At 32.1% G+C, this 11,493-nt stretch overlaps 1 protein-coding gene across 1 annotated transcript; it reads right to left on the minus strand.

The window, feature by feature from the left end:
* Positions 1 to 341: 341 nt before the first annotated feature.
* Positions 342 to 4,454, minus strand: LOC101259360 (receptor-like protein kinase FERONIA). Its single transcript, XM_004246234.5, has 2 exons — positions 3,700 to 4,454; positions 342 to 3,300 (listed from the first exon to the last, which is right to left on the minus strand). The coding sequence occupies exon 2, from the start codon at positions 3,261 to 3,263 to the stop codon at positions 594 to 596; it is 2,670 nt and encodes an 889-aa protein (XP_004246282.1). The 5' UTR covers positions 3,264 to 3,300; positions 3,700 to 4,454; the 3' UTR covers positions 342 to 593.
* Between the last annotated feature and the right edge of the window lie 7,039 nt (positions 4,455 to 11,493).

Genomic DNA, 11,493 nt, shown 5'->3' on the forward strand with positions numbered 1-11,493 from the left:
AAACGGGGCTAAATATCCAACCAAAGTCAACCATCATTTTTTTATCAATAATGTCCAAGTCAATAACCTTAACTACTTCATTTTGATGTCGACACCTCAAAACAATCCCACCAGACACAATAATTCATTCTTATTAACAGGAATTCCCTCGCAGCAAATTGTCATAGAACAACACTACTATGCATTGCCTTGTTGCACTTGAACCTCTTCTTTCTTTCTTTGGGACTAACGACATTTTTTCATTTCTTCTTAGACTAGAAGGAAAATAAAATATAATAATATACAAAACGATTGATTACTAGCTAGCATCAATTCTATTCTACATGAAGCATGAGATCAGATTACCATAGCGAACAACCTCTTTATGATCAGTTAATAATAGTACAACAGAAGATAGTTTCACACTTTGAGTATTGGTAGATACAACTTACAAAGGATCCAAGTTTAAACAAAACATATGAATTACAAAATAAATAGTGAGTAAAAGAATAAGGCAGTACGAGGAAGGAAAAGGAAAAATGGGAAAAAGTGACTTGTGCCCTGTTAAAAAACATAGCCTTGGTGTGTATTCGCTGCTTTCAAGACATGAGATTTTAACGTCCTTTTGGATTCATGATTTGAGAGAAAACAGCACTAGGTGTTAGCCCATCTGAGTCTTCGCTGGCAAGGCTGCGGCCGCCAATGCTCATAGATATTCCACTGCTTCTTGAATCAGTCATGCTTGCATCGTAACCTGGGGATTCATTCAAATCCTTCTTTCCTTTGCATGTAACATTATCAAACCCTTCTTCAATGTCCATTTTCCCAAAACCCTTCCCACACTCCTCTGCACTCTCCTGAAGTTGCAGAGCAAATTCAAGATTCCACAGCACATCTCCCATTGACGGCCTGTCTACACCAACATCAGACACACACTTCACTGCTGTCTCTGTAAATTTTTTCAAGCATTCTGGTGCAAGCTTCCCTTTCAGATATGGATCGATTATCTGATCAAAAGTACCCTTCTTGTAACAATGGAAAGCCCACTCTGCCAAGCTTACTTGCTCCTTTGGAAGAGTTGGGTTCAGAGCTGGCCGAGCACACAAAATCTCAAACAGCACTACACCAAATGAGTACACATCAGATTTGTCTGTCAGTTGCTGCCTTCTGAAGTATTCTGGATCCAGATATCCAAAACTGCCCTTCACCACGGTACTCACATGGGTGTGATCCAATGTAGGACCTGTTTTAGACAACCCAAAATCAGAAACCTTTGCCACCCATTTCTCATCCAAGAGGATATTAGTGGTTTTCACATCACGGTGGATAATAGTATGCTTCGCACCAGTATGAAGATAGTGCAACCCACGAGCAGCACCAATACAAATCTCAAGCCTCTGCTTCCAAGGTAAAGGAGGCTTCTGGGTCTTATAGAGATGCTCACGAAGGGTACCATGAGCCATGTAGTCATATACTAGGATCATTTCACAGTTCTCTTCACAATAACCAATCAAAGAAACAAGATGGCGATGGCGAAGTTTTGAGAGCATTTCAATTTCAGTTTGGAATTCATGAACACCTTGCTCGGAGAGAGGATTCCCACGTTTGATAGCAACTTTTGTGCCACCGTCAATTTCTCCCTGGTATACTTTGCCAAAACCACCCACCCCAAGAAGCAGTGCTTCATCGAAGTTATTGGTGGCTGCCTTGATCTCAGCAAATGAAAAGTGACGACAAAGGTTTGATGGAAGGGACGAAGCATAACTGCCAGTAGTGTTTGTCTTAGCAGAACCAGACGTATGTGAATTTCCATACAAAGAAAGAGGGAGCCAGCCTGATGGTCCATCACTTGGACTTTGGACCTTCCCACGATTCCGGCGGTGCATGACAAGGCATGCAACTAAACCAATAAGAACTACAGCAGCAATCCCTCCTCCAACGCCTCCACCAATAGCTGATTTATTATTTTTTGATTCACCTGTTTTGGATGGCAGAGGGTCAATATGATCTGGTTCTGCAACTGGAACAGGATTAGGCCCAGCAAGGTTATTATTGGTGTCACTCACTTTGAAAATCTCTATTCCATTCAAAATTGCATCATACCAATTGGATTTTGAAGCAACATTTGGATGGAGGGCAAGCCAAAGATCCTGCTGTGAAGCCCCACGAGGTACAGAGACCACATAATCCTTGTGAAAAGGAATTCCATTGCCATCAGCCCAAGCAATGACATCTGCTGCAGGTTCCGCAGTCTGATTATTCATGTAGATGATAAACACCCTCTGGTTGACTTTTGTGATATTTCTAGTGATTTCACAGAAATGGAGCCTAACAAGATAAGAGAACCCTGAATCAACTGAGAAAACCCAGCTCAAATTGAATTGCTGGTTAATTTGAAAAGTTGGACCCATTGACCTAGCTGTCTTATAGACATCAAGTGGGGCAATGTAGGTAGGCTGCCCATTACCATAGGTTATTGTGACATTCTCATCATCGGCAGTATTGGTGACTCCGGTGGCTGCTCCAAAAATATAATTTGAGTCGTCACCCCATGACCTAAACATACCAGTATCACCTGATGGTGAGATTACATTGCCTCCCACATTAAGGCGATAGACATTTTCCAAGGCAGTAGAATTGTCAATGATGAAAGGGGATTTCTGACCCACAATGAAGGTATTTCCATCTTCTGTGTTATAGATATCAGGATGTGAAATAATCTCAATCCCATTGACAAACGCAAAGGAGTTTGAGGTATTTGGAGAGGGTGTGAAAGTGATGTTCAAAGTTTCAGATGGCACATTTATTGAGAATTCCTTGGTCAAGTAATCATAGTTGAGAGCTTCAGCAGTTTGTGCTGCACTGAAATTTCTAAGTAAGGTATATTGTCCGGAGGCCACATCGAAGATGGCATTGGTAGCATTTAGCTTGTTGTAAGACGAGGGATAGAAATAGAGACGGACAAACTTACGACCAGATGCTACAGGGAAACTATAGGTGAACTCAGACTGGAATACACGGGCAGACATAAAAGGAACTTGAGGGACAGAGGGCTTTTGATCAGCAGCATCAGAGATTGATGACTTACTACCCAACATATATTTTGACCCAACATCTGTGCCCCATTTCCGACCATCAGCATCTGGGAGATTGTCAGGACCGCCACAGTTCAACAGAATATCATCACCAGGCACATAATTGGCAGCAAATGTCACATTAATCACAATAGCCAACAACAAAAATGACGAAACAAAGAAAAAACAGAATTTACTGTCGTCTGCCATAGATGCTGCACAAGCCTATAGTAATCCGCAGAAATCACTGGAACAAAAGAAAAAAGAAAGATCAGTTGACCTCCCCTCAATTTTAATTACACAAGGACAATATAAATCTCAAAATCCGGAATCCCTTTTTTCAACTAAATCCAGAAGACTAAATAAAACCCAGCATCAGGATGCAGTATAAGAAGCAGGGGATAGCATAAAGTAGACAGATAAAAGTTTTTCACAACTAAATGAAAGGCACTCAGTCCAAAACCCAGCAGAAGTAGCAACAAATTGCATATAAATAGAACTTTGGAGCTAGATGATGAAAGGCTGAAAGCACTCAGTCCAAAATAAAGAAACCAGAGTATCAAGATCTAGCTAAAACAAGCATACAGCAAAATCATGGGAGCTAAACAAAAGCATAAACAAGTAAAGGAAGACCAAAAAAAAATACCTTAAAGATGAGGAATAGACAGAGAGATCCAAAAGCAGCAAACTTCAGGCCATCGCTGAGTTGACAAACACCAAACGAAGTAAATTGAATGCAGCAGTAAGATGAAAGAAGAGAGAGAATAGGGTTTGAGTTTTAGAGAGAGAGAGAAATGGAGAAGTGAAATTGAAGGAAGATGGTAGTTGCTGGTTAGCTTGATATCTCTTAAAAACTCTACTAATCTAGATTATGAAAATGGAGTAGAAAATAACTGAGTCCCAACTACGGCAAGCATATGACAGTAATACCCTTTAGAGAACGTTGAAATCTCAATTTGCCATTTCTGATTCAATGACAGTCAATGACAGACTGTGAGTTCTTTTAAGCACAAACGCGTTTGGAGTAGGGACCAAATGGGGAGGTGGCAATTCTATTTTATTATTATTATTATTATTATATATAGCTATTTCCTTCTCCCATTCCCACTCTTTTCTCTCTACCATAATTAAAACGGAATATAATACCAATCATATTATTTTGAAATAATTATTTTTAAGCATACAACATAATATTCTAGTTACAACTATTATTCGTATGTATAAATCAATAAATATGTTCTTTAATTTAAAATTATTTGATATATGTCTTTAAATTTTGTGTGTATAATAGTATATGCATGAACTTTTATGGAATTGTATAAGTAGACACACACGTCATACATGACAATTTATATTTTATGTGTGTATTAAGTCAAGTAGAGTGCAAGTGTCTACTTGTTTAACTTTTTTTAAATTTAAATGTAGACTTTATACATATCAAAAGTTGGAGGCATAAATATCAGTTGAGATCAAGTTAAATGACAGATGACTTGATCTCAACTAATATATATATGTCTGTCAACTTTGCATTTGAATAAGTAGATAATTAAATTTATATAAAATCGATCAAATAAATATGTATGTCCTTCGTGACGTGATGCAAATCGTGATTTAGGACGTTACATCGGATTAATGTGTCTATTTTTCCACACTCAAAGTTAAAAAACATATATACGTCAACTGAAATTAAATTAAATCAGCGGCGTAGCAACACTTGTGTCAGGGTGTCCAATTGTACACTCTTCTTTGGAATATTATACCGTATATACAAGTAATATAATAAATTAAGTGGCTAAATAATATATTATGAACACGTTGACACAACAAAATGATGTAATCTAGTGGTTTTCAGGCGCCTTGAAAGAGTAAAGATACACAAATTTAAAGTGTTTGTATGTTTGAATTTCACAGTAGCAATTTTTTCACCTTTTTAAAAGAACTAATTCACTTTAGAACTTGGACACCTTTTGTGAAAATCCTTGCTCCGTCACTGAGTTAAATGTCATATTTATATATTATACTCATTAATTTTCAAGATAAATATAATTTTTTTATTTCAAAAAATATGATGAATCATTATTTAATTTAAATAACCATAATAAAATTGGTAGTCCCTTTTTTAATTATTAAAAAGAATAATTGTATTTGTTGAGGGAAGTACAAATAAATCATTTTCACAAATTGTCCCAAAGTACGAAAGGGTGATAAGAAGTATTGTGATTTTGCCATTTACGCGTTGCTCTTTTTCTTTTTTTAATAAATTGAATATCATGGAGTGTTACTAAGTTGTAACAAGTTATAAAGGAGACGGGTCCCATAGCCAAGTTATTTAGCCGTCAATCATGTGCTCACTGGGGCCTACCACTAATTTATTGGATTAATTACGTGAATGGATTCCTTTTAAAAAATAATTACTTATTTTAAATATACTCTTTAATTATTATCATTTATAGCAACTTTTTCAATTTTTTTCTTTTGTGTGTCGCTCTTTCAATCTTTCTCTGTCTCGCTTTTTCTTTCTTTCTTTCTCCTTTACTGTGTCTCGCTTTCTTTTTTTTCTTTCTTGTTTGTTTGTTTCTTTCTTTCTTTCTTTTGTCCTTTCTTTCTTGCTTTTTTTTTTGGCTCTTTCTCCCTCTCTTGCTATTGCTTTTTTTCCTTTTTTTTAGAATAGTCAATAATTCTAGATTGAATAAAACTTGTATTAATAGATAATTAGACAAATAATATAATCGTAACAAATGAAGAGACATAAAAACTGTAAAATGAATTAAACTTTAATTAAAATGTATTACAAACATATTAAAGATGAATTATTAGAAGAGAAGTAATATAATCGTAACAAATGAAGAGGCATAAGAAACTGCAAAATGAATTAAACTTGAATTAAAAATGTATTACAGACAAATTAAAGTTAAATTATTAGAAAATAATTAAATATGAATGCAGAATGTAGAAAACAAAAGAGCATTATTTGATCTGCATGTAAACTGAATAAAACTTGTATCAATAATCGTAACAAATCAATTGATTAATCGCAAAGTGAATTAAAAATACAAAAGTGTATTACACAAGTATTAAAGTTAAGGTAGAACAGAAAATTAAGCATGAATAAAAAAATTTAATAAATAAAATATTAGACGATGATTTATAGAGTGAATTAAACTTATATTTATAATGAATTAAACAACTATCCAATAAGAACAAATAAATGAATAAAAAAACTGCAAAATGAATTAAATTTGTATTAAACGGTATTAAATTTGAATAAGAAGAGAGAATTGGGAATGAATAGAAAACGTAACTATGACTAACAAGACAATGATTTGTAGAGTGAATTAAAGTGTATCAATAATGAATTAAACAAGTATCCAATAGTAACAAATAAATCAAAAGGCCGTGAAATGAATTAAGTTTGCATAAAAATAGTATTCCACAGTATTTAAAGTTGAATTAGAAAAGAGAATTAAGAATGAATGAAAAACGTAACTAACGAAAAATATGACAATGATCAATTAATTAATAAGTTATATTAATAATGGATTAAACAAGTATTCAATATTGACAAATCAATCAAAAAATTTTAAAATGAATTAAATTTGCATTAAAATTATATCTAATTCAACTTTAATACAGTTGCAAGACCATTTCAATGTTATATTTAATTTATTTCAATCTAATATTTCTCCTAAAATCAATTTTAAATTTAACCAAACCCTCTTAAAATTGAGATATAAACTTCAAACGACATTTTAAATCATTTGTAGGAACTACCTATTCAAACTTATCACAAATTTATAAAATTTAAATAATGAATTCAAAATTTGAAGCTTTATAATGACCATCAATGATGAACTCTTACTTCTGTAATTTTAAAGATTTAATTTTTTTGCTTAAAACGTAATTTTATACAAATTTGTAGTCTTCTTGTTTCTCTTTTCATCTTGTTTTTGAATAAAAATAGTGACATGCAAAAAATTAATTTTAGAAATATAATTATTTAGATAAAAAGTTCAAAGAAAAGAACAAGAATTAAAAAAAAAGAAGAGGAGGAAGAAAAATAACACCAGTAAAAGAGACAAAAAATTAAAAGAGTAAAAAAAGAAGAAGAAAGATGGGAAGAATCAGAAGAGTAAAAAGAGAGAAAAAAGAGAGTCAAAGAAGCAGAAGAATAGGAGAAAGGGTTGAGAAAGAGGCGAGACCGTCCAATTTTTTTAATTCCAAAAAAATGTTATATTTAGTTAGAATAATTATGTTGACATAAATGGTAAATATTTTTATAATATAGCATATTTATGTGATTTACCCTAATTTATTAGGTGCATTTTTCTTATTTACCCTTTGTCATTTCAATTTGCGCAAAAGCCCATACAATGAGATGGGCCTCGTAAAATGATATACATATGCAATTCACCTCTTTTTAATTTTTAGCCCTCTTTAGCTCGTCTCTCTCCTCTCTCTTCCAGTCTCGCTCGCCTCTCTCCTCTCTATAACATGTAGCAACGAATTGTAATTATTAAACTATAATTATGAAGAGTAATTAGGCTATTCTTGAGTGGTTATATGTGAAAGCCCCTGGGGAAAACTACACGGTTAATCAAACTTATATTACTTTAATTACTCATCATAGCTATAATTTGCTATAATTATCACTCGCGACACCATTATACATTCATTATGTGGGTTGAATTCAAGTTTGTATAATTAACTACGTTTGTATATGTATAATTCACTAGAATATACAAATATATATGTATAATATATAATTATCTAACCAATGTGCATATACAATTACCTCTCTTTATTCTCTGTCCTCTCTTGCTCACCTCTCTCCTTCCTCTCCAATATTGCTCGCCTCTCTCCTCCCTCTCCCAATCTCGCTTTCCATATATATAAATATATATGTAATATACAATTATCTAACCAATATACATATACAATTCACCTCTCTCTCTCACTCACTCTTTGATCTCTCTCTCGCCTTTATCTCCTGGTCTCGCTCGTCTCTCTTATCTCTATAACATATAACTATGAATCGTAATTATCAAACTATAGCTATGGAGAGTAATTAGACTATTTTTTAGTGGCTATATGTGGAAGTTCCTCAATTAAAAAAATGAACACCACCTTCTTGGCTACATCATTGCATATCCCAAACATAAACGGAAAAATTACTTGCATGAATACCTTTTAATAAATAATTACTAATTGTAGTGATACTTTTTATTTATTATCATTTATAGCAACAAAAAACAATACTATAATATTCTTCAATATGCATTAAAAGTGAATAATATATGTAATATATATGTTTTAAACTTGTATTTTATATATTTTATAAACTATTCTCTGTAATATGAATTAAAATTATATTATAGATGCATTAAAAATGATCAAGTGAAAAAAGATTGTGCTTGCTACAAATAGTAAATATTTTCTTTATATTGTATATTATGTAAGTTACCACCATAAAATGGGTTCTAAGTGAAGCCTGTATCATATGGTGGAATTTAGAAACAACAACCTAATTATATTTAAAAAATTCCTACCACATAATTATTCTTTTTTATAATTTAAAATAAGAAAAGAGATAAGTTTCCTCTTGAACTTGTTCCGAATCAAGAAAAACAGTTGCACACTCAATCTATTATGACGATCCATTACACACCCTTACTATTAAAAAGTGAATTTAATATCACCCTAGGACGTCTAACACCACTCTTATGGTATGTGGTGTATTACACTCGCTGCTACATCAATTATACGTCAACATCACGTCCGAAATAATAATATTTTTATTCTTTTTGTTTTTATCATCATTAATTAACTTTTCTTTTGTTAAATTATATTTTACATGAATTAATTTTTATTAATTATTAAAATGCTCTAATAATTACATCTTCTTCATAGCAAAATTGCAAAGAAGGGCTTTCACAATCGCTGCCAAGAAAATTTTCTGAAATCTGAAGTTCATTTGTGGAGCGGAAGAATTTCTCCCGTTCCAAAATGAACCACAAGAAGACTACTTCAATTTGTTCATTGATTTGACCATGAAAATTGAGCTTCCAATTGCAAATATTTATAGTTCCAGAAATATTAGTTTTTCTTTTTATATGTCTATCACGGAGATTCATTAAAAGATAGGAATAATAGAAACTATTTTTCTTCCCCTTTTCAATCGACCGTTCATCGTGCTTACTTAAAAATTTTTACCATTGCTCCAAGACAGAGAAGCTCCCATAATTTATCTCGCCCATGACATGAACAAACACAAATCAAAACCCACACATCTTAAGTCATTGAATACTATTTTGATATTAAAAAATAGTGATTTAAAAGTTACTTGATACTACATTGCTTATTGTTATTGATTCATTTAAGCTTATTTAGTGTAAAGTAGATGAGAAGGTTGGGGTATGAAGAAGAAAAGGAGATGTCGGGTGTGGGGAATAAGGAGAATTTTGATTTTTTTACCTTAATAATTATCTACGGTGTGATTTTTTTTTAGACTCAGTATTAAAGAGTAATAAATTCACTTTTAAATAGTATGACTGTGTAATAGATCATCATGATAGTTAAAGTGTGTAACTGACTTTTCTGTACAAGTTTAAGAGGAAATCTTTGCATTTTCTCTTTAAATAATTATATATCATCTCATTTCATATCATATTTCAAGTGAGATGCATCATACATTTCTCTCCTTCTTTCTCTCTGTCCCTCTCTCTCTACTCTCTCCCCTTACTCACTATTTTTATGCACAAATACATTAGTAAATGTATAAATGTAATTACTAATGTCAGTTACATGTATCTTTGATAGCATATTTTTTTTATACTAGAATATAGATACATATGGCGAAAAGAGAAAGAGATAAAAGAGACAAGTGAAAGAGTGGACATGTATTTTTGATACTACATACATGTATCTTTGTTTTCATACAAGGTACATTAAGAAATACAGATACATATGAAGAGATACGAACAAGAGAGACCACATGTATCATTACTTTGATCCCAAATATACTCTGAAGTATAGATACATAGGGAGATAGGGGAGTTAAAGAGTCTACATGTATCTTTAATACGAGATAGATGATCTTTACTTTCATACGAGAAATATACTGAAATACAGATACACTAGGAGAGAGGCGAATGAGAGAACAAGAGAGGTGAATGAGTTAGGCAAAAGGTGAGTGAGAGGGATAGTGTATCTCAGATACACGTAAATCACACCTAGATATCTAAAACAAATTGTACCGAATTAAATCTACATGCATCCGGCGAAGGAAAAAAGATACAAAACATAATTTTTAAAGTTGATGTGAGAGCACGTAATTAAGACTTAAAGTAATGAAATTTATGTTTTTTTTGTCTTCTTTTCCAAATGAATGTAATGAACAAAATATAGAATGTTAATATAATTCATCAGAGTTCATTAAGCTAAATAAATTGTATTAAGTAAATATAAATTATTTATTTATGTAATAAATCTAAATGTAACAAATTTATAAACTTATTTTTTCTTTTCTCAAGCAATGTATTTGTGCGAATATCTTCTCTTCAAAGTTTCAAATTGAAAAATGAGAATTTATTCATCAATAAACCTTATTGGTATATATACAACTATATTTTACTAATTATAAGCAACTAGGAGTACCTTTGCATATTTTTTTGATATTTGAAATAAACTATACCGAATTAAACTCACATACATCTGACGAAGGAAAAGTGATACATAAGGTAATTTTCAAAATTGATGTGAGAGATGTAATTAAGATCTAGACTAGTAGAATTTATGTTATTTTAAAAAAATTTACAGCGAAAGTGGCACAACAAAAAAGTGTATGAGGATCTATTATATTTTTAACACATAAAAATGTGGTCCCATCTGCCTTCTTTTCCAAATGAAAGTAATGAACAAAATAGATGATGTTTATATAAATCATATGAGTTTATCAAGAAAAATAAATTGTATTAAGTAAATATAAATTTATTTATATGTGTAATAATCTAATGCAAAAAAATTATAAACTTACTTTTCCTTTTGTCAATCATTGTATTTGTGCAAATATCTTCTCTTCTAAAGTTTAAAAATTAAATAGTGAGAATTCATTCGTCAATAAACCTTATTTTGGTGAAAATTTTATGATGATTGAGGGATAAGTAAGAAGTCACATACAAAAATTGTATGAGACTCCTTTCTCAATCAGGCAAGTAAATTATTGTAACGATCTGAACCGTTGTTACTTAAGAGAAACAAAAATCTGGAAAAAAACCTAAGCCACTGTCCCGCCACAACGGGCCATATGCCGCTAGGGCGGCAGTGTCACAGCGGAATAAGCGAGACAAAATGTAAATAACGAGAAATCTTATTTTCTCCATATTTTTAAAACACCTCATTAAGTCGTAAAGCACCCCAGAAACCTCAGAAAAGTTGCTCTAAG

The sequence above is a fragment of the Solanum lycopersicum genome, chromosome 9, assembly GCF_036512215.1.
Source record: "Solanum lycopersicum chromosome 9, SLM_r2.1".
Classification (NCBI taxonomy): Eukaryota; Viridiplantae; Streptophyta; class Magnoliopsida; order Solanales; family Solanaceae; genus Solanum; species Solanum lycopersicum.

What these genes read in the sequence shown, in the direction of transcription:
- LOC101259360 (XM_004246234.5), bottom strand. Translation starts at nt 3,263, where the DNA reads ATGGCAGACGACAGTAAATTCTGTTTTTTCTTTGTTTCGTCATTTTTG.